This window comes from Amblyomma maculatum, chromosome 1 (assembly GCF_055883805.1).
Source record: "Amblyomma maculatum isolate TAMU_Amacu chromosome 1, ASM5588380v1, whole genome shotgun sequence".
Classification (NCBI taxonomy): domain Eukaryota; kingdom Metazoa; phylum Arthropoda; class Arachnida; order Ixodida; family Ixodidae; genus Amblyomma; species Amblyomma maculatum.
Window position 1 is genome coordinate 419,728,520 of NC_139344.1, and position 23,751 is coordinate 419,752,270.

The 23,751-nt window shown below is 47.9% G+C and overlaps 1 protein-coding gene across 1 annotated transcript in view; it reads right to left on the reverse strand.

Moving 5' to 3' along the window:
* LOC146209221 (sodium-coupled monocarboxylate transporter 2-like) overlaps nucleotides 1–23,751 on the reverse strand; it is a 61,354-nt gene that overhangs the window by 15,876 nt on the left and 21,727 nt on the right. Inside the window, exons 8-11 of the mRNA XM_084579818.1 lie at nucleotides 20,188–20,317; nucleotides 15,963–16,051; nucleotides 4,129–4,238; nucleotides 3,983–4,050 (exon numbers count right to left, since the gene is read on the reverse strand). Coding sequence (XP_084435944.1) covers nucleotides 3,983–4,050; nucleotides 4,129–4,238; nucleotides 15,963–16,051; nucleotides 20,188–20,317 — 397 coding nt within the window. The remainder of the gene's footprint in view (nucleotides 1–3,982; nucleotides 4,051–4,128; nucleotides 4,239–15,962; nucleotides 16,052–20,187; nucleotides 20,318–23,751) is intronic.

Below are 23,751 nucleotides of genomic sequence, written 5' to 3' on the forward strand. Positions count from 1 at the left end.
ATCATTCTTTTTGGTTGGAGAAACGTTCCTTTATAGACTGTCGCTCAGAATTCGGTCTTTAGAAGCGACAAAGAGTATCAGCAGTGTCCGTATACAGAAAACATAAAAAGCGCTTCTTTCCAATGAGCAGAGTGGGCTGTTCTTGCATGCCCGAATGCACAGAATATTCGAGACAGCAGATCAAGGTGCCAGTCTGGAGTGCAGTCAAAGGGAATGCGTGAGGTGGTCCCTTAACGTCGCCATTCAGCTGTCAGCTGAGCTGCCGATAAAACCGGGAATCGGTGTTGGCGACAAAATGTTATTAAAAGGTTCTTTGTTAGACGAGGCTACGAACCACAGGATGTTCCTGCAGCATCATCCCCACAGCTGCTCGAGTAGACGATGCGTGTCTCTGCGTTTGAAAATTATGGATTTGGGCAGTAAGCGAAATGAAAGTTCCTACCTGCTTGTGCCAATGTCCTGCAGGACGCCAGCATAATCGGTGGGAAGCATGGAACTCTAAAATGTGTGCGGTAACTAGCGGCGTAAACTAGTGGCCGCTATCTTGCCCCTGCGCGGGCACGCCGAAGGGTTGCTTTTTATTTTCGTCCACCGTGGTCTTGGACGCGACAGATGGCATCTTCGGACCTTCATGGCCATGACCGAGCATGGATAATATAAATGAGGCTATGGCTAAAGGGAACCTGCACTGCCTAGGCGGCACTACAGTTGTTCTACAGCACGCCTAAAACTGCCGCTGTTAGCCGCTTGGTTCGCGATAAACGACCGACCATATTATGCAGCATTATAGATACACGTGTGGCAAATAACGTCCTTGCCCGGACGCTTCAGACGTAGCGCAGTTATCTGAGGCACACCATGAAGGGGTTCAGCAGTACGTGCAATCTGATCCCTGTAAGCGCATGCAGGGGACGTGAAAACGCCCTACGGGAGCGCCTAAAAAGTATTTGCACTTCTCGCTAGGCTATGTCTCACGGCGCGGTAATCGATACAGCAAACTTCATTGCAGGTTACTTATAACTTACATTTTAACCGTATAACTCATAGCAAAGAGCAAACTAAGTTCCACCAGATGTTTCAAAGGCGTAAGCGCACAGTACAGCGGTGACGAAGCGGTGCACTCGAGCACGCACAAATCTCCAACAGAAAGATGCCGCCAATGTCAGTGTCCATAGTCGCCGTATGCAGTCGCCGCCTTATTAATGCCTATTACCCTGCAACACCGATCGATGGCGCTAGCGCTTTATTACCACGGATATTGAACGGGTTCTTTGGTGTGGTCACTGAGAGAGCAAATTCGCTTTGTCGTAAAAACTTTTGACATGGTATATATTGATCGTTAAGGCACTCATAAACAATTCTGCCATCGTGACTCCTGTTCTGAGCGCAGTTTTGACCGTAGATCGTGGTTTATTTATGAGGTGCTTTTTCGTAGGAGCTTGTTTCGGGTAAAATTGATTTCAGTCCAAATCGTCCGAGATCAAATTTCGCGGGTACTCAGGGCTACGTCTGGAGGTCCCCATTGTGGCCGCCATATTAGAAATAGGCCGGATCTCCATTTTGGTCTAAATCGGCAGGTCAAATTGTAGAGTTGACCGAGCCAAATATCGGGATGACCCAGGCGAGATTTGGACATTATCATTATATTCACCATAGTCTAATTAGGCTTGGCAATAATTTTGGTTTAAATCATCCGGAGTCACATTTGGAGGTGGCTCGGGGCACATTTGGTGGTGGTTCGGGCTAAATTCGGGTTTGAACATCGGGTTCGCTAAGTCGAATTAGACTGAACATTTGTTTTGGTCCAAATCGGCTCAAGTCAAATTTTGGGTGTGACCAGGCTATATTTGAGGCCCAGGCCAATTTTGTGGAGGTCACCATCGTATTTGCCATAGCCGATTAGATTCGACGTCGATATTTTGTACACTTGGTGACGTGGTCGGGCAGACACCTCTCCCACGGCAATGATGTATATGTGATAGCGATTAAATTCCTACGCTAGAGGTCAAATTCCGGGGTCATTTGATATTCAGGGGTGGTAGCCGTAGATCCAACGCTCTAAGCCCATCTCTTGTTTTGTTCTATTCGTTCTAGAATATTTTTGCCTCGCGAGGACTGTGATTCGCTAAAAAACAATGCTTTGGTTTAACTTCAGTTAAACCAGACTCACGAAAAATTTTACGCACGGTTACGTGTAGTAAAGCGCTATCGTTCATCTGAAGAGCGAAGGCTTCTCCTCCTCTTTTTATAAGTGGCTGAGTACTGACTTTATCTGTGCCTGTAGAGTCAGCTGCCACTTCTGGTTCAGCGCAGTGAGGCTGATGAGTCATCGGTGGCGCACATGTTGCTCGGCACATGCGCCGTAGCGGCTCCAACTCCGCACGGCTACCTTGGCTTTACTTGGAGTAGGGAAGCTTTCCCTTCAAAATGAACCGAGCAAAGCATGTGGTAGATGCCCAGTGCTCCATCGCTCGAAAGCACAAAACAGGAATGGCACAGCAGTGGCGTCGGCATACTTTCACCATGCAAGATTCCTCGTGCGTTCGACAGGTTTGACTTGGCCGCCTGCAAACTTGTGCTGACTGGCACGAAACGTGACAGAAAGCGCCAGTGTTTTGTATTTGCCTCACACTTCGCTTGTCATCGAATCTCGCTTAGCTAAAACCAAATATACTTCGGGGCCAAATCAATTTTTCACAATATTGTTGTGATTCTTTCGCTCATTAAAAGAAGGAAAGGTTTGGCACGAGAATACACAGCATGTGCACTGCTTGCCTTCTAGTGTGGATGCACAGATGATGATCGGAAAAGGTGGCACGCTCTCGACCCGCCTGCTGGTTCCAGTGAGTGTGTACACAGATAGTGGGTAAGTAATGATACTCTGTTTCTACCCTAAGTCGATAACAATATGCGACGCTGGCACGTATAGCTCGGTCTGCTTAGTTTGAAGCGACGAAGCAGCCTTGCGCATTGTGCGCGCGTGCTGCTTAATCTCGGCATTTTACTGTTTGCTGCTTTTGCTCTTTCTACGCTATATAGTTCACTGAGTGCAAATTCACCGTGCAAACTCACCGTGCAAACTCGCGCAAAACTCGAGCGAACCCAGGACTTGGATCCCCCTGTATAGCGCGGCTGGTGCATTTGCCTAAATTATTTAGCCTTCTTATAATCAGTGCAGTTGTTTCTGCTGAAGGTGTAAAAAAAGCAAACCTAAATTCGTCTTCCTATGGAACGAGGGCATGATACAGGAAACGTGGCATACTTTTCCCTTTAAGAGGCGATGAACGCAGATGCAAAACAAAGAACAGAAGGTGAGGAGGCTAACTTTATCACAATAGTTTCCTTTACTATCCGTTCTGAGCCATTTAACACTATACTGCAGGATGAGACTGAGGTTTCAATGAAGAAGACAGGGCTGGCATTTTGTGATAATCACAGTGGCAGTTAGATGACATACTAAACCTGGCCATGCGGGAACCACTCGACCAACCTGCCTTCTTTTTACTTGACTGCTTCCGTAAGCGCTCGGAAACCTTTCTAGCTGTCACTGCTTATATTTACGTTATTTACGTAACTAGAAAGCGACGCCACCGTGTTTGGCGGCGCTGTGTGTGCTGGGAGAACATTTCTTCGCTACGCATGAACTAAAAAGGAAAAGCAAGAAGAGGATATCCCCCCTCTCCTCACCTCGGTATTTTTCAATAGAAAGAACTCACAACTGTAGTTGTACTGCATTGTTATCGGCTCTCTCAGAATAAAGCTCATGGGAGCGGCACCAAATTACACTTCCGGGAAGCAGGTATTGCTTCCAAAGCACTAGGCTGGTACTGTTATTTTGCGATTGCGAAAAACGGAATTTTTCGCTGTGACATTCAAGCCCGCTGAGGTTGCTCACACGTACTGTCATATAACAAATAATCTTCGATGACCGCTATCTTCTAGTTTTCCGGTACCACACAAAACATAATAAATCGCCACTTACGTGTACGATGGATTCCATGACTGATGCAAGGAAAGCGATGGATATAGACAGTAGACCGTATGTTGCGGCTGAAATATTTGGAACTTTAGTTTTGCTTTCAGTCTCACGAAGTAATGTGCAACCAAAGTTTTGTGCCTGTGACTGACCGATGCACTTGGTGAGTCGCAGAGCAGAAGCTTCTGTCAGGTTCACGTGCGGTCGAACAAAGTCGCCCCAAGTCACAGCGGCCAGAGCGTTGTAACCCGACGACAGCGTACTAAGAAGCAAGAACAAAAACTATTTTGCAGACATTTTCAAGCATATGCAAGTGTACAAATTTTACCGTAAACTGCGTGTACGCATTGCTCAACTTCAGTGATCTTCGTAAAACGTGGCCTCTCTTGGGAGGTTCTTTGTGTTGGGAGAGGCAGAGCACTTGCTTTGTGACACAAGGGACGACAAGGGAACCGGGGTTAGATCATCAGTTTACACTAATTGGGCAATAATAATTGTTGAAATTAATTTGATTTATAAAATTGCATGTCATTACAACTTTTCTAGGGATTTTATAATACGTTATTAATAAACTCTCGATCTTAAAGTTTAAAGAAAAGTAAACTAAATATGAAAAAAGAAAAACCCGCCCCGAAACCGATATTATTGCAGGCAAAAACTAATAGAAAATGAAAAAGTGATGCCTGGCACCCAAACGAAAATTTAATAACGAGTCAACACGTTAATGTTCACTTCAAAGTGAAATCTGACACTCTGTGTAGGCCTTGATATTTTCACGTAGTTGTAACGAGGTCGACGACATAAATCAAGGGTCGATGATTGCACTAAAGAAACTCTTTATTTGGTTAAACCTGGAAAGCGCATAAAAACAACGGACAACAGCAAGAGACAGACACACGAGCGCTTACTTCCAACTGATTTTTATTTTCATGCGAGAAGCAGAATATATGTACACTTCAGATCACATGCGCATGCGAAGAAAACTCAAACAAGAAAAAATATTATCTGGCTGCACATGCAAAAGATGAAAGATATGCAATCTCTTTCTCAGACAGCAAAATCGACGCACCACTTACACAATCATCGCCAGTTCGTGCTATCTCACTTGCCTCAACAATTTCACGCGTTGTTTTACACTTGCTTTTATACAGAACTTCACATTGATGAAAGAGAGGACGACAATTCTTCTTGCGTTTGCACTTGAGGCAATGAATGCTCAAATGCCCACCTTTTCTGTTTTCGACAGCGTAATTGTGTTCACTTAATCTCTCATTTAGGCATCTACCAGTTTGGCCTATGTAATATTTACCGCAAGTCAATGGCATCTTGTACACAACCCCTTCTGTGCATTTTACAAATGGTTTTTGGTGCTTTATCATGCAACCTGACTTCAGCCTGTTTTTTGACGTGCCCTGCTTACTTAGCGCACTCAGCTTACTTGGGGCAGAGAACAACACATTTACATTCACTCGGTTACCAATTTTTCTTAGGTTGTGTGACAACCTGTGCTTATAGGGGATGACTGCAAACTGTCTTTTATCTTTTGTCTTATCCGGCTCTTGCTTTGAGTTAGCATTCCTTTTGTTTGTTTTAACAAGTCCTTCTGCAACAGGCAGATTTTCTCAGACAGATTTTGCTGTCTGAGAAAGAGATTGCATATCTTTCATCTTTTGCATGTGCAGCCAGATAATATTTTTTCTTGTTTGAGTTTTCTTCGCATGCGCATGTGATCTGAAGTGTACATATATTCTGCTTCTCGCATGAAAATAAAAATCAGTTGGAAGTAAGCGCTCGTGTGTCTGTCTCTTGCTGTTGTCCGTTGTTTTTATGCGCTTTCCAGGTTTAACATGTCTAACCAACTCGCCCAAACGCTGCCGTTATTGAACTGTATTTCTTGTACAATGGGCTCTTTTTCCTGTGTGAATGTGGATCCGTGTTTTCTGGTTTCCCTCACCGCAAACGCCATCTGCCAAGCTCGTGCTCTTTCATTTTGCATTCGATGCAACGTGCTGCCCCCGGCTGTCTTATCCTTGTTTGGATCACTTCAACCCTCGGTTAGTCATGGAAAAAGGATATTGAAGATACTTCGAGCGGAATGGAGAAGACAAGCAAGACTGTACAAGGACTGTCTGCAAGCAAGGCTTTCATAAGGTGAGAGCCCGCCGAGTGCTAAGAAAAAATGGCAGCAATTCGCACGAGTTCTTAACCAGTCCGCCGAGTTTTTATGGAGTACTGTCCTGCCTGGGCTTCGACAACTGGTCCCTAAACGGAATTCTAGGTTGCACAACCACGTCCATACGTTTGGGGAGATAACGCTTCCCGAAGATGTGCGCCGTACGCTTCAGTTGGGACCAAAGTTCGCCGTGGTACAAAAGAAATCTAAACCAGAACTCTTGGCCATGGTCCGTACGGTTTCGAAGCATGCCCCAACAAGTGAGCAAGGGAGCTGTGTGTCGCAGGGCATCGACGTTTTAAAGAAGTGTTCGAAGACAAGGCCAATGGTATCCCTTTCAAACGTATTGAAAGTCCTCAAGGAAGACAACTTATGTGTTCTTCCATCTGATAAGGAAGGCGGTTTTGCTGTGATGCCAAGATGCCTTTTTGATGAAAAAGTTGACAAAGCGATTGAGAATGTATTTCACAAGCAGCAAGGCATTAAGCTTTCAAAAATTAGGCTGAAGGCAAAAAAGTTGTGTACTTCGCATAATCTCACCCGTTTAGCTCAGTCCATCGAAAATTCCAGAGGTCTAAATCTTGACATGTTTTTTTCTGCTAAAACCAATAAATTGGATTGTCCTTTAAGAATAATCGTTTCAGAAGCGGGAACGTGGCAAAAATCAGTCTCAGACTTCCTGCAAAAGAGCCTAAAACAGCTAGTTGTTGACGACCCCTTCTTAATAAAAAATTCCGATTGTGTGACTACTTTTCTTAAGCAAAGTGAAAGAAGTCTCAGTGCTTTCTCTGTAGATATAAAGGACCTCTACTACTCTTTGTCCCAAAATGGTTTGCTGCAGTGCGTTGAAAGATGTATCGAGAACTCTGGTGTAATTGATTTTCAGAATTCAGTGGGTGTGAGTGTCGGCGCTTTTCTAGAACTTTTAGGAACATATCTCGATTCTACATTTGTTAGGTGGGGCGATGACCTGTTTTTACAGAAGCAAGGAATTTGTATAGGGTCCAGTGTGGCTCCCATTTTAAGTGACGTGTTTTTATCTGAATGTGACAGAAGGCTCTTTGCTCGCCTGAAAGACGTAGGGGTGTTAAATGTATTTCGTTACGTTGACGACTTTTTAATTTTGTTAGACACAACTGTAATCACCCTCGATGAGGCCGTTGGAAGTGTTTTAGATTGTTTTTCGAACTGTTTATCTCCACTTGTTGTCACACATGAGCTCCCTGATAACAATAGCATACGGTTCCTTGACATCATGTTAACATTTTTTGCAGATCATACTTGCTGGACTTATCATCCCAGAGATGGAAAATTGCCTTTACCTTTCAGCTCCGCGCATTCTAAACTCATTAAACGTAACATAGCTCGTTTAGGTTTCATAAACTGTTTGAAAAAGTCATGCCCACATTCTGTTGAAGAAAGCATCTTTTTACAGTCAAGAAAGTTGCAAGATGCTGGCTACCCATTGCACATGCTGGTGTCTGTTGCAGAAAGACTTGTTAAAACAAACAAAAGGAATGCTAAATCAAAGCAAGAGCCGGATAAGACAAAAGATAAAAGACAGTTTGCAGTCATCCCCTATAAGCACAGGTTGTCACACAACCTAAGTAAAATTGGTAACCGAGTGAATGTAAATGTGTTGTTCTCTGCCCCAAGTAAGCTGAGTGCGCTAAGTAAGCAGGGCACGTCAAAAAACAGGCTGAAGTCAGGTTGCATGATAAAGCACCAAAAACCATTTGTAAAATGCACAGAAGGGGTTGTGTACAAGATTCCATTGACTTGCGGTAAATATTACATAGGCCTAATTGGTAGATGCCTAAATGAGAGATTAGGTGAACACAATTACGCTGTCGAAAACAGAAAAGGTGGGCATTTGAGCATTCATTGCCTCAAGTGCAAAAGCAAGAAGAATTGTCGTCCTCTCTTTCATCAATGTGAAGTTCTGTATAAAAGCAAGTGTAAAACAACGCGTGAAATTGTTGAGGCAAGTGAGATAGCACGAACTGGCGATGATTGTGTAAGTGGTGCGTCGATTTTGCTGTCTGAGAAAGAGATTGCATATCTTTAATCTTTTACATGTGCAGCCAGATAATATTTTTTCTTTTTTCTTGTTTGAGTTTTCTTCGCATGCGCATGTGATCTGAAGTGTACATATATTCTGCTTCTCGCATGAAAATAAAAATCAGTTGGAAGTAAGCGCTCGTGTGTCTGTCTCTTGCTGTTGTCCGTTGTTTTTATGCGCTTTCCAGGTTTAACATGTCTAACCAACTCGCCCAAACGCTGCCATTATTCTTTATTTGGGCTGACTTGCGCCCGCAAAAGAACTAAGCAACTCGGCGGCGGCGATAGAAACAAACGTGCTCTTCGATCGTCGAACAAAGAATGCCCGTCACACTCGTCAACGCTCAATTTAAAGGCTACACAGAACAATCTAGATAACGTCGCAAACAGCTACCAGCACGAGCTGGAACATTATGGAAAGACACCCAAGTGGCCGGAACCTTCGAGACAGATCTCGGTGCATCTTGCGCTACAACAAAACTGATAAAGGTGTGACTCGCGACATCGAGCATTAGCAAACAAAGATTACAGAACTGATACGCGGTCCAGAATCAGAGTGATAAGACTGTATGCCGGCGGCTATTAAAAAAAAAACAAATACTGTTTTGAAGGTTTCGCGGCATTACTCCCCCGTTAAAAAAACATCGTCTCGATGTTCCAAAACAAAGCAACTTGAACATAAACACTGCAAAGTTTAAATGCCACAGATTCTTTAACGCGCGTAATATGGCTTCAGTCGTACAACATGTACAATTTCTGGGCGTGCGCTTCGCCGTTGTGATGCTGACGTTCCGTCGGGAATGACTTCATAGTCCAGCGGGCCGACGCGGCGAAGGATTTTGTATGGCCCAAAGTATCGACGCAACAACTTTTCACTTAATCCGCGACGGCGAATTGGTGTCCAAACCCACACTTGGTCTCCTGGATTGTACTCTGCGTGGCGTCGTCGTAAATTGTATCGTCGGCTGTCGGTGCGCTGTTCATCTTTAATACGCAGCCGTGCGAGTCGTCGGGCTTCCTCTGCACGCTGCAGGTAGGCGGCGACGTCAAGATTGTCTTCTTTGGTTACGTACGGCAGCATTGCGTCGAGCGTCGTCGTGGGCTCCCTGCCGTACACAAGCTTAAACGGGGTCGCTCTGGTCGTCTCCTGGACTACCGTGTTATACGCGAAGATCACGTACGGCAAGAGGGCGTCCCAGGTCTTGTGTTCAGCGTCGACGTACATAGCGATCATGTCCGCGATCGTTTTGTTCAGGCGCTCCGTAAGGCCATTGGTCTGGGGATGGTACGCAGTTGTTCGTCGATGGCTTGTGTGACTGTATTCCAGAATGGCTTGCGTCAACTCTGCCGTAAACGCCGTTCCCCTGTCCGTGATGAGCACTTCTGGGGCGCCGTGTCGCAAGAGAATTTGTTCGACAAAAAATTTGGCGACTTCTGCCGCGGTACCATTTGGTAGTGCTCTTGCTTCGGCGTAACGGGTAAGGTAGTCAGTGGCCACGATGATCCACTTGTTACCCATAGACGAAGATGGAAAGGGGCCGAGGAGATCCATCCCAATTTGTTGAAAGGGCAGGATTGGGGGCGGAATCGGGTTTAGCAGTCCTGCTGGTCTGATCGGCGGCGTCTTGCGTCGTTGGCACTCACGACACGTCTTCACGTAGTGAGAAACCTCGGCAGGCAGTCGCGGCCAGTAATACTTCTCCTGGATTCGACGCAACGTGCGCGCAAATCCGAGGTGGCCTGCTGTGGGCTCATCGTGCAACGCCTGCAGAATTTCTTGCCGAAGGGTTTTAGGCACTACGAGAAGCTGCGCGGTCTTTTTGGGTGCAAAGTTCTTCTTCACGAGGAGGCCATTGCTTAACGTGAAGGATAAATGTCGCCTGAACACACCAGGAGAAGACGCGGTCTTTCCTTCCAAGTAATCGGCTAGCGCTTTCAGCTCAGGGTCTGATCGCTGTTTTGCGAACCTGCTGGCGCTTACCTGCCCTAAAAAGGCGTCGTTGTCATCGTCCTTCGGGGTAGCGTCGACGGGAGCGCGTGATAAGCAGTCTGCGTCGGAATGCTTCCGGCCCGACTTATAGACTATAGTCATGTCAAACTATTGAAGTCGTAGGCTCCATCTGGCAAGGCGGCCGGAGGGATCTTTCAAATTAGCTAGCCAGCAGAGCGCATGATGGTCGCTTACCACCTTGAATGGTCGGCCGTATAGATATGGACGAAACTTAGAAGTGGCCCAGATGATCGCGAGACACTCCTTCTCGGTCGTCGAGTAGTTGACTTCGGCTTTTGTGAGAGATCTGCTCGCGTAGGCGATTACTTTCTCCTGTCCGGCACTCTTCTGGACGAGAACGGCTCCTAGGCCCACACTGCTCGCGTCGGTGTGAATTTCGGTCTCGGCGTTTTCATCAAAGTGGACAAGTACAGGGGGGCATTGCAGGCGGCGCTTAAGTTCGTCGAAGGCTTCTCCTTGCGGCGCTTCCCATTTGAAAGGTACGTCAGCCTTTGTAAGCTGCGTCAACGGTTCGGCGATCCGCCAAAAGTTTCTGAAAAATCGTCTATAATAAGCGCACAGCCCAAGGAATCGGCGCACAACTTTCTTGTCGGCAGGCGGTGGGAATTGTGCGATTGCAGCTGTTTTCTCCGGGTCTGGGCGAATACCGTCCTTGCTAACGATGTGACCTAGGAATCGTAGTTCTTTCGTAGGTGAAGTGACACTTCTCGGCTTTTAGCGTTAGTCCCGATGACTTGATGGCTTCCAGCACTGCCTATAGTCATTTTAGGTGGTCTTGAAAGTTTGACGATAAGAAAACAACGTCGTCCAAATACACCAAACAAACTTGCCACTTCAAGCATGCCAGGACTGTGTCCATTACTCGTTGAAATGTGGCTGGTGCGGAGCAGAGGCCAAATGGCATCACCTTGAACTCAAAAAGACCGTACGGTGTGATGAATGCGGTCTTCTCGCGATCTCTTTCGTCGACCTCAATTTGCCAATATCCGCTTTTCAGGTCCATCGATGAGAAGTACCTTGCATTGCAGAGCCGGTCGAGAGTGTCGTCAATGCGGGGAAGCGGGTAGACATCCTTTTTCGTTATTCTATTCAAGCGGCGGTAATCAACGCAGAAGCGAAGTGTGCCGTCTTCTTCTTCACGACTGGTGCCGCCCAGGGGCTGTTCGATGGCTGGATTACGTCATCACGCAGCATTTCCTCAACTTGATCGCGAATGGCCTGGCGTTCTCGCTGCGATACACGATAAGGGCTTTGGCGCAGAGGTTGGGCGTGTTCGTCCGTTGATATGCGGTGCTTGGCCAGTGGTGTTTGTCGTACCTTCGATGATGACGAGAAGCACTCCCTGTAGTTTCGAAGAAGACTGCGAATCTTGTTTTTCCTGCTATGGGTCAATACTGGGTTGATGTCAAATGTGGGCTCACGGAATTGGTCCGGTGCGTCTTCCAGTGGTTGGCCGTGGAGGGCGAATACGTCTTTGAGGCCCGCTAATTCGTCGCGAAAAGCGATGGTCGTGCCCTTGTTGAGATGCCGGTATTCTTCAGTGAAGTTTGTTACCAGCACCTGAGCTTGTCCTCTCCGGAATTTCGCGATGCCTCTTGCGATGCCGATACCTCGTTCCAAGAGCAATTGGATATTTCCTTCGACGATGCCTTCAGCGGTTTCTATGTCTGTGCTACCGACGCTGACGGCGACGCTTCATCGGGGCGGCACGGTCAATTCTCCGTCGAGGACGTTTAGAGCGACGTGTTGCGTCGACGTCGTCGTAGTAGGTATGGCTTTGTCTGCAGAGAGCTTGATGAGCTTGGATCGGAGGTCGATGATAGCCCTCTTTTCATTTAGGAAGTCCATGCCTAATATCACGTCTCGCGAGCACTGCTGCAAGACCACAAAGTTGGTGGGGTAAGTACGCCCATTTACGGTTATTCTTGCAGTGCATCGTCCCGATGGAGTAATCAGGTTGCCACCTGCGGTGCGAATCAACGGGCCATCCCAAGCGGTGGTAACTTTCCTATGCTGAGAGGCTAACGGTCCACTGATGACGGAATAGTCAGCTCCGGTGTCTACTAAGGCAGTGACTCTGCGACCGTCGATATCAACTTCAAGGTCAATTGTTCGCGTCCTCGCATTGCACGTGGGCATTAGTGTCCGATCTCGGCTCCGTCGTTTCTTTAGGTCGTGACCGGGGCATACCGTTGTTACTTCGCTAGGCGGTGGTGTCTGCTTGCACTCTGGTCGCGTTGTCAATGTCGTCGTGTGGAGCGGCGGTGAAATGGCTGCGTCTTCGTTAGTGGTCGTCATCGGCGGGGGATCTTCGTCTTTTCGCTGTTGAGAAACCTCACTACCAAAGGTTGCTCTGTTTAGTTTCCCCTGCGCGGGCTTGGGGACCTTCCGCGCATACTCTCATCATAGGTACGGCCTGGCGACGCATAGCGGGCCCTGTACGGCGATGGAGATCTGAACCGACGGCTTGGTGGCGCAATCTCACCGCTACGCAGATAGTTGTCAATTTCTTGTGGTCGTTCACCTGGGCGTGGTCGTGGAGCGTCGACAGCAAATCCGCGGAGACCGATTCGTCGGTACGGGCAGTGGCGCAGAATGTGGCCGGCCTCACCGCAGTGGAAGCATAATGGCCGGTTGTTTGCAGTCCTCCAGGCGTCGCACTTCCTGGGGTTTGGGGGTCGTTGGTATGCTTGGCGGGCGGGGGCTAGGAGACGATTTTCAGAAACAGGACGGTAGCGGCGAGGGTTCGGAAAGTCATCACGTCGGGGCGCAGGGCGACGTAATGCACCAGCGTAGTTCATTGCTGTTGCCTCTTGTGCTGGAACAGTCGCAGCCGTCGCTTGAGGAACGCCCAGCGCATGCTGGACTTCTTCACGGACGACGTCCGCGAGCGTCGCCACCTGGGGTTGTTGCGATGATGGCATCAATCGGCGGAGCTCCTCTCGCACGATCTCCCGGATGAGGTCCCGAAGGTTCTCTCCACTCGCAGACGCGCTCGGGTAGTGGCTTGAGTAGTCTGGCTGAAGTGGTCGCACGCAGTGGCGCATCCGGGCGTACAACGTCTTCTCGATGACAGACGCTTCCGTTTCAAATTCCGCCACCGTTTTTGGCGGATTTGGAGAAGATTTGCAAAAAGCGATTCTTTGACGCCTCGCATTAAAAATTTGACTCTCTCACCTTCAGTCATGTTAGGGTCGGCGCGGCGAAAGAGGCGCTTCATCTCTTCAACGTACGCCAGGACAGGCTCATTAGGATGTTGAAATTCTGACTGAAGGAGGGCCTGGGCTCTTTCCTTTCGGACGACGCTTGAAAAGGCTGTCAAAAACGCTTCCTTGAAAATGTCCCAATCCGTTATAGCTGCCTCATGATTTTCGAACCAAACTCGGGCATGTCCTTGAAGAACAAAGTAGAGCTGCCTGAATTTCGCAGCGTCGTTCCAGCCGTTGAATTCTGCCACACGGTCGAAAAGGTCCATCCAATCTCCAGCATCTTCATCCGGTCGTCCATGGAAGCAAGGGGGCTCACGGGGTTGGACGAAACCAACCGGTGCTGTAGGCTGGGCCATTGCCAGCGTCGATGCCTTCCGAGATCGAATGGGGTCAGGCTGCAGACCGTGTTCGGGTTGCAGGCCTTGAAGTCGGCGGCTGGTTCGGTGACCTGTAGGCTGGTCTTCCAGGGCGACAGGAACACGGCTTGGGTCTTCGCTTGAAGGATCAAAGGCAGCACCTTCACCAGATGTCACGTAGTTGTGACGAGGTCGACGACGCAAATCAAGGGTCGATGATTGCACTAAAGAAACTCTTTATTTGGGCTGACTTGCGCCCGCAAAAGAACTAAGCAACTCGGCGGCGGCGATAGAAACAAACGTGCTCGTCGATCGTCGAACAAAGAATGCCCGTCACACTCGTCAACGCTCAATTTAAAGGCTGCACAGAACGATCTAGATAACGTCGCAAACAGCTACCAGCACGGGCTGGAACATTGTGGAAAGACATCCAAGTGGCCGGAACCTTCGAGACAGATCTCGGTGCATCTTGCGCTACAACAAAACTGATAAAGGTGTGACTCGCGACATCGAGCATTAGCAAACAAAGATTATGGAACTGATACGCGGTCCAGAATCAGAGTGATAAGCCTGTATGCCGACGGATGTTAAAAAAACAACAAATACTGTTTTGAAGGTTTCGCGGCAATATAGCTAACCTGTCAGCCGATCTATACTTAACGTGACACCGTTGGCTTTCTCGGCGGACTGAACGTCTAACACTGTGGCCTTAAAAGAGTACACGAAGTAGAGTAGAGTTTGGATGTTTTTCGAGACAAGCGACATATTATGCTGTGGCTCCCCGCTTGAGAAGCTACAAGGATACAAAGCACTTGTGAAGAAACGAAGCAAAACGGCTTCAACATGAGGTCAACGTGCTGTAGATTGAAAGTTTAAATTTAGACCGGATGCTGCTCGAGAAACACGAGAGCGTGCATGCATTAAAAGACATCTAAGATAAGAACAGGGCGATGTACGTTGCTTCTTTTGCATGTCTGAGCGAGCGCCTTGTATTTGCAATGCCCTCATGTAATCGCTCTAAATCGCATACACAACATGACAAAGTCGTAATGTTGCGTTTAATGAAGTCGCAATCGACCACTGAAGCAAACCCCGCTCCAGGAAAAACCTCTAAATTGTGTAATAGTAAATCTATAATGATGTGTTCTGCATATTTCCCCTAGCAGGTCTGGCGAATTGTTCCACCCAAGGAGGCTTTTTTGTGAAACTACGTATAAAGCTCTCGTACCGATGTTCCCTCTGTCTCGTACAAAGTTTAACAACGCACCTTACGTGCTTCGGCTAGGCATATATCAAACCAGAGTCGTCTGCGACGAGATCTAGGTTACAAAATATGCTAAAGTTTCCATCAAAAGATTGCAGAGGCGTCATTTGGAAGCGCTGGAAACGCACGAAGTTCGCCTCGGCATTTCATGAGATGAGACATTTTCATGAGACGAGACTACACGCACGTATGCACCTAATGATTACAAGCGTTCAGCCAATCAAAAACGAAGCCTAAATCTTCGTGGTTGCCATATAGCGCATTTACTAGGCATGCTCGAATATGTATGGCGTTTGACAAATCTACTTGAATTAAATACGTTCGATTTTCACTAAACGTACTCCGTTTATAAGAACTACAGGGCAGATATTTTGTTTATAATTGGCTTCAAAAGTATTTGCCCACCATTGTTTTCCTTACTCGCAGTTTCACAAGCTCACATTTCGTTTATTAGGTGGAGTATTTTTGACGGTATTACGAGCCTTTACACAAGAGGCTTGTTAAAATATGTAAAATTCATTTTATGCAACCTGCAGTACTTGGTGAATTCTACGCAAGTTTTTCAGGCGAAAGCCTTTAATGGCTCATGCTGTCGTGGACAGAGTGAATCCCGCTTTCGCGGCCTTCTGATTGGATGTGGCGGGATACCTCCCTGCCATCTGCAATGCCACACTTGAACGCGCGCCAAGGAACACCACGCAACAGGAGCGATGGTGTACCGTCCAAACTCCCACTTGACGGAGAAAGTGCGATACAGCGCCTTTCCTGTAAAAAATTATAATTATATATTGCACTGCAACGAATGCCGGCAAAGGGCTGACGATGGGAGGCAAAATAGAGGATAGGAAGGGTAGGCTTTCGCCATTCTCCTCGTAAGAGTAATCTAAGAGACCCTATGATTTTAGGGCTTACCTGAGAGAGCTGCTGAAGACAGCTGCTACGAATATGCCGCTCAGTCCGGGGTAATCGCGTAGTAGATCTCGAACTATGTACGGCATCAGCTGAAATCAAATTTAAAGTGACAGTTTAACATGTCACAAATACTACTGGCGAAACCTAAAAGCAGAAGCATGGAAGGAGCGAAGAAAAAATACACAACGCATTTGTTTACGACATATCTTTTTATGTGCCGGCAATGATGTAGATCGCGCGCGTCGATTACTTAATGACACTTTCATCTTTGGGGGGGGGGGGGGGGGGGGGGAGGGCGGTGCAGACATACTGCATCTCAAAGCTTTTTCCCAGTGCCATCGTAGCGGGAAGGCAAGCGTAACGCGACGGCTTTTATCCCCAGTGCAGTAGACTAACCAGAGGGTTAGAACAGCAAACTTGTGGAAGGAATCTTGCACGCGTCCCTCCCACTCCTTTCCAAGAATTAAAAAGGAGCAATATGTGCAGAAACATATTGTTACGGTGATGGAATGTCATGCACAGCCACGAAAAGCAAGAAGCAAGAGGCTGAGAGACTGAGGAAAGACTGAAACCTTGACATCGTCATCGCAACGACTGACTTGCCCGGGGGGCTTTGTCTTCAGCGGGGGAAGTTTTACGGAGATGAAAGCATGTTAAGCAGAACAAGGAAAAGGAAGAAAGAGGAAATCGAAGTGTGCGCATTCCATTGGACCTTCTATTATGGTGCCTGTGTCGCTGTCCGCTGGCTGGGTGTACCTGGCATGTCGAACTTGCCAGAAGGCCACCTTGGTGATGTTACGGGAGTGGCAATTCACAGTGATTTAACCATAGCTGAGCGTATGTTTCGCGGGTGATAAATAGAAGTACTTTCTCAATAAATAGAATATTTAGACCTATTAGGATCAACTAAGCGTAGTTAAGCCTAATAAGTTCAGGAAAGTTGATTATGGCCAGTGTGTGTTCAAATGGCGTGGTACTACTGTATTGTGACCCTACAGACCTATAGGCATACCTAGGCCTATAAGACTTAATTCAACATACCACGCTCAAGGGTCCACGGATTTTAAGCGGCAGTTCGCAAACTGGTCAAAATTCCACAAGGAGAGCGTGTGTTCCCTCGAAAGTGCGCGAAGCCTGCCCGCTGCGTCTGCCCTGTAAAATGGAATCAACACACAATCGCCGTCTTGGACCCTGACTTGAAGCTCCGGCTTCCACCTGGCCTACCCCGATGTGAAGAAACTTTGCTGCGCCGCCTGTGGGTTGGTGTAGCATTTACAAACTCTTATTTTTTTGTGATAGGTATGACAAATAGCCCTGCATTCACAAGCTGCGAGTGCAACGAGACTATAGGCCACATTTTTCGTGAGTGCCCCATATACAGCGAGGAAAGACAGTACCTATGCCGTGCGCTGGAGCGTCTAGATGGACGCCCACTAACTGAAATTAAGATCCTAGGTCCCAGGCCACGGCGATCGTCTGCGGTGAAGGCCTACCAGGCCCTGCTCCGCTTTATGAAACGCACAAGACTGATCTAAAGGCTATGATTTTTTATGTTACGTGATATGAGATATGACTGTGACGTTATGTGATGTGAGGTGTCTGTGATATGACTGTACTGTCATCACCCATCCCTCTCTCACCCACAACTTTTATACCCACCTACCCCTCTCTCCCAGTGCAGGGTAGCAAACCAGTTCCTTTACCGGTTAACCTCCGTGCCTTTCCTTCTCATCTTCCTCCTCCTCCCACGCTCAATTAGCCTAGAAAAGACATAATTATCACAATTTGTGCTGATACACGTTGTCTTTATTTCCAAACTTCGGCTTCACACAGTATTTCTTAATGATATTGGACCTGATCAGCTTTGATCTTGGGCATGGTCATAGTACCCATGACTGTCATAGTCAGTCATAGCAAGACATGGCGTAATTAGCCTATCAATGGCTAAGCTAGGTTGAGCAAGATTCAGTTAGATGAATGAAATCTGGAAATCAGCAATATCCATCGCGCTATGTCACAAATGGTTTCCCAACAAAACAGGAAAACGTGCCTATTTTACGCTCATCGCACCTCCGAAATCCTCGGACACAAATCTGGTGGGCATACCTTTGCTGTTATAATGCCGAACACCAGAAACTGAATTCGCTGGTGTGAAGCATATTCGGAATCTTGTGAGTTAAGACTGCTTAATGCCGTTGAATGGGAGAGCTGACTGGAAATTAGCGAGTATCACAAATGGCTAATCATTTTATTTTTCATTTGTTTACCGTTGTAACTAATTTCGCATTGCGCAAGAATCATATTGCCAGCTAGAATGGTCGGTAGGAATCTATTTCTGCCAATTGTTACGATTTCAAAAGAAAACTGCCATTTTTTCTTCTTAACTGAACTTTTTTTCTTGAGGTCAAGATCAATTTTTAATGTTTTCGATGATAGAGCTAAACTCGCTGTATTCATTTTAGGTTTCAAAATTCCAGTCACAAAATACGGTGCTGGTGCGCATGCACATGACAGCATGCACAAGCTTCTCACCGCAAATGCATCAGATAGCGATATGTTGCACTGCAACGAACTAAATAGGAAGCGGGAAGCAAATGTTCCTTTTTGATAATGATAGTTGTATTTAATAACCTGACGAATCGAGAAATGAGTGCATTTGAATCAAAAGGATGGTGCCTTCTCGATGCATGGCTTGTGATAACAGCAGAGAGAAAAGCTGGGAAGCTAAAGAAAAGGCCAGAAATCAAGTAAGGACAGTGAAGCCAGCTATAAAAAGACAAATAGCAGGCGTAGTGTTGACAAGCGAAAGGAGAGCAGAATGTGTTCAGGAACAAAGGGATGTCCACGATCAAAATAGCAAAATAAATGGAAAGCAATGGTCGAGGGCCGGGCACAGCCAAGGGCCGAGAAGCGGTGATGACCGACGGTTCTTTATTGTAAGAACACAGATTCGGGTCTTATAGGTTCTCTGCGAATGTGAGGCGTGTGGATAAGATAAAAAGCTTGTGGAGATAAGGGTGATCTCTGTTGGCAGATCACAAGGTTAAATTAATTTAATCCAGCCCAAGGCAGCAATAATGTCAATTTTAAAGATGGTGACGATAATCAGTTTAAGAGAGGGATTTTGAAACTTAATCTTGCGGAACGCAGGGGCTCTGTGAGCTACTTTTGTGGCTTTTATAACATCCCCTATACTGCCAGCACCACTTCTTGCTGCGCGCGCATACCAAACACAGTGCCCTTTTTGTTACTACTCATTTCAGAGCATCTGCTTCTTTTAGCTCGTTACACACAATCGCGCCGTCGGCCTATATGCACCATCCACAGCACAGACTTTAGCATCATGCAAAAACTTTTAGCACGCCGCCTACTCGCCGGTCACATACGGCGACTGGCAATTTATTCCGTCATTTCAATTAGGTCTCAAACGCTGGTAAAAATGTTTCAATGAGGCATGCGTACGATGGGACTCATCTGAGTGGACTAAAGGTGCTGACATAACCTCACGAAGTTAATGAAGTCAGAAAGGGAATGCTGAGCGTCACTGGGCGCTTTCTCTGGCGTTTAAATAGTGCTAGCGGCGCCGAAGAGATTTTCAGCCACCGATCCCCCCTTTTGCTCCGGAAGAACCATTATCTGCCTTAGTAGAAACATTCGCCCAATCCACGTCGCCGCCAAAGCAGGCAGCTACAGACAAACGCTGAATGCCAGCGGGCCTTCACTTGACAAATACCTCCAGATTATGACGACGGTGGCTGGTCACCTGCTCGGGATCCTGAGGCAAAACAGGTTCGAGAACCTCTCATATGAAATATACTTCAAGGAGATTTTGCAACGGTTTGAACACAGCTAATGCCATTTCAGAGCGACAATGTGTTTAGTCTATACTGTGCATCAAAATTTCGGCTTCCGTCCTCCACAATCATCCATATATCAAATTTGTACTAAATACGTAACGCTACAAGAGAACTTAAACTTAAAAAGGTATTTAGGAGTCCCCTTCCACAAAGTGAGTGCTCTCAACACATATATGCTTTAAACGATGCATAAAACAACGTTGCAAATCTGTTTATCGGTATGTAAGTTTGGGTGCTGCAGCATTCACTTAAGGAACAATAGACCCTACGATGCCACAAGGGCCCCATAGCGGCTGCGTTTATGTACAGTACGCTATAGCTAAGTGGTTTAGTAGTTCATTCTTTGTTAATGATGGACCATGCCTCACCTGATCAACCTTGTCGATATCACCCGTGAGCCTGGGGTCACAGTCCCCGTACACGGCGTAGAGAACCAGCTCCGAGAGTACAGACAGCAGCATGGTTAGTACGGTGCCAGGAATGTTCAGGAGAACAGCCCTGCATCCTCAGAAATCCCAGTGCCCGAATGAGATTTTTCATTCGCTTATCGTTGCCATACTATCTTGTTTAACTCTAAAATAAAATTTTCTTCATTCTTTCTTCATTCAAAGTCTTCATTCTATCATCAATTGCTACCGTGCTGGTCGTTAGAATAAACGTGAATAGTAACTTCGCAATAAATTTATTCAACAAGTCTTTACATCAGTAATCAAAGGAATAAATATCTGACATTTTTTTATAGGGAATAAATGTTTTTGTTACTCTCAATTACGGCAGCAATTTTGACAGCACATAAATCAGCCAGAGAACCAAAATGAAGTGAATACTTTTGTTCATTTTTAGATGCAAGAGAAGGTTGCGAAACATTATGTCAACTGTAATTTTCATCTACTTGAAATTTTCATGAAGCAAAAGCTGGCGCCTTGGCTTCCATCATACATTGTCTAATTCCTGCAATAGTTAAAAATGCGTCATGTACGCATGCTAAAACAGGACTTGTTGGTAACTGACCTAGCCCGTGATAAAAGGTACGATTTACCGTGAATTACTGAGGAAGCGCCTAAATCTACATGAGATATCTTAAGAAAAAGATGCAGCAAGGGGTGAGGGGGGGGGGGGCAGGTTTGGTCTGAGAGCAGTATTAAGTTCGCAAATCAGAACAGCAACCACTAAAGTCTGAAATCCCTTGTTCAACGATTTCCGTGTAATATTCAGGTGAGATCATTTTTTTTTAATCACTGTCAAAGTCAACGAGGTATTCCTTGCCAGAGTGGTGCAGTAGTAGGACGCTCGACTACTGTGCCCAAGGATGCGGGATCCAGGCGTCTCCTTCGGATCTTCGAGGGGAACGGACACGCGTTTTTCGCTCCCCTTCGACTAGGCGCGTTTCGCTTCTGTCGCCTCTCAGAGCTCGGCGAGGGCGGGTGCATGCGTCGCTCGCTCCGGCGAGCTCGTGCGTTCCCGCTCTCGCCGCGCTCTCGTCAGCCTTGACCGTCCCTCACGTATTCGTGCGTCTTGCTCGCCCCCTTCGGCGGTTCAGTCCTCCCTGCTCCAACCTGCTGGTGCATATTCCCTGGGCCATCGCCCCATCCCGCTGGCTTCTTCCACCCCTGCTGCTGCCGTGGTGCCCTGCACCCGTGACTTCCTTCGCGCACCTCGTAGCTGCTGCGTGCGAGGTGCGACCCAGTGCTGCAACCGACTCCAGGATCACCGGACCCTCACAGTGCGCCCCTTCCGCCCTCGAGGCGTCGACCCAGTGCTGTGCCGGTGACCTGGATTTCCCCGCGGCACCCCCCCCCCTCGTGGCCTCCACGTTTGCGGCGCGCCCCTGCGTTGGACCGGGCTCATGGCTACTGCGGCGGCCCACTGCAGCTCCTCCGTGGGCGCAGCCCTACTGGTCACTGCCAGTCTCCCGCGGACTTCACGGTCCGCGGGCCCTGACGCACCCGCGACCCCTGCCGCTGCCGTGGGCCTTGTGCTCACGGCCCTCGACGCGCCGCCTTGCCAGCGGCTTCTCCAGCGTCACCCGCCGCACCTCTGCCACGGCAGAGGTATATCAGCGGTCCTCCCTGCTGCCGCCTGGATTCTCCAGCGACACAGCTTCCCGTGGGCTCCCTGCTCGCGGGCCTCGGCGCGCTGTCTACTGACGGTCTCCTCAGCGCCACCTGCCGCGCTGCTGCCTTGACAGCAGTCTGTCGCGGTCCCCTCCTGCTGCGGCGGTTGTCCCAATCACCGTGGCGTCCTGCTGTCACAAGCAGTCCTTCCTGAGCCTCGCAGAGGCGCAGTACCAGGCTTCGCCTGGAACACTCATAAGCGCTGCTGCACCGGAGGCTCCACACCGGATTACCGACCTGCCGACGTTCACCGGGCTGTTTGCTTGGTGCGGGCCAAGACGATCTCCCCCTCACCCCTCCCCACGTCCCACTTCCCCATCCCCGGGACACCAAGAGTACCGCCGCGACATTAGGCCGGCATAACCCGTGTCCGGTATCCCCCCCCCCCCCCGTGAATATTCCGAAGTCCCAAGTAGTAGTAGTAGTAGTAGATGCGGGATCGAATTCCGGCCTCGGCGTCCGCTTTTCGATGGAGGCGAAAAGCTAGGCGCCCGTGTGCTGTGCGATGTCAGTGCATGTTAAAGAACTCAGGTCGTCGAAATATCCGGAGCCCTCCAGTACGGCGTCTCTCATAGCCAAGTCGCTTTGGGACGTTTAACTCCGCAAAACAAACCAAGCAAAATCAAGCCAAACCAACGAAGTATTTCCTGAAATCAAACCCAGAAACGGGGTCAACTCATCTGTCCCTCAGACCACCGCCATCTCCGGTACCACTACGCAAATCTGCGTGGACTGATCATGCAGCATGTTATCTTTATCCTGCCGAGCACGAGTGGCTTTGCACTTGTCGCGGTCGTGGGCCACCTTGCCACCGTGCTGGAACTGGCAGGAGGTTTGGTACGCGTACTTGCCGTTGGCCAAAGCCACTGGACGATCTGTATCTTCGTTTGCACAGGGATCTATACCACATGCAAAATAGCATCTGTCCTTGATGTTCTCGATCAAAAGAATAGGAAGCGTGCAGAGTGGGTGAGCACGCCTATACACTGGCTTGTAATTTCTTCTAAGGAAAATAAAACCGCAGCAGACGCAGGACGGTTTTATTTTCCTTATGTCTCACCAACTGGCCTACACATCTACCCTGCTAAATTTCTTGTATCCGTGTCAACAAACACAAAAAAAAAATTCGAGAACGAAACATTCTAAGACAAAAGCCATATATCTATATTTTTAAAGGTCGTGTTGTGAACTACAGAAAACGGGAGGGTGCCGAGAGAGGAAACAGCAACTCCAGAGGTGGCATCTGAAGAAGGGTGAAGGGGCGAAGTCGGAGTGTTTCTGCAAATGTCTGTGGCCCCGTTGGAGCACCTTGAAGGAAGGGAAAACATTGGCGCTTGAAAGAGGAGGAAAACGTCAGCGGCGGTGTGGCAGTGCCATCCGCACCACCGCTGTAGAGAAATGTCCTCCGCGGCGCCGTTAGGACATTCATGAAAATGTGCTAGCACGCCTGCAGCCTGGTCGTCCGTCTTGTATACGTCGTCGCCGTGTGCTAAGATGGAGCTTCATTCCCAATGGGTACGGGGCAAGACGCATTCACTGAACCCCTAGTCGCGAGTGGCCATGGCCTTGAAAGCAGCCCTCGGCAGAGAAAGCTCAAGCAGCTCAAAACGCCGATTTTTGTAACCTCCGTCCGGAATTGGATGTGAAAGCTATCTGCCTTGGTGACTGAACTGTGCAATGGGTGTGTTTGATCCTAAAAAAATGTGCAAGATGGTTAACGACACGCTGTACTAGACTTTCGCCTTCACATTCTTGTGCGGGGCCGCTCACACGAGAGGAGGCTGGTCAGTATTATTTTACGGTACTCACTTTACTGGC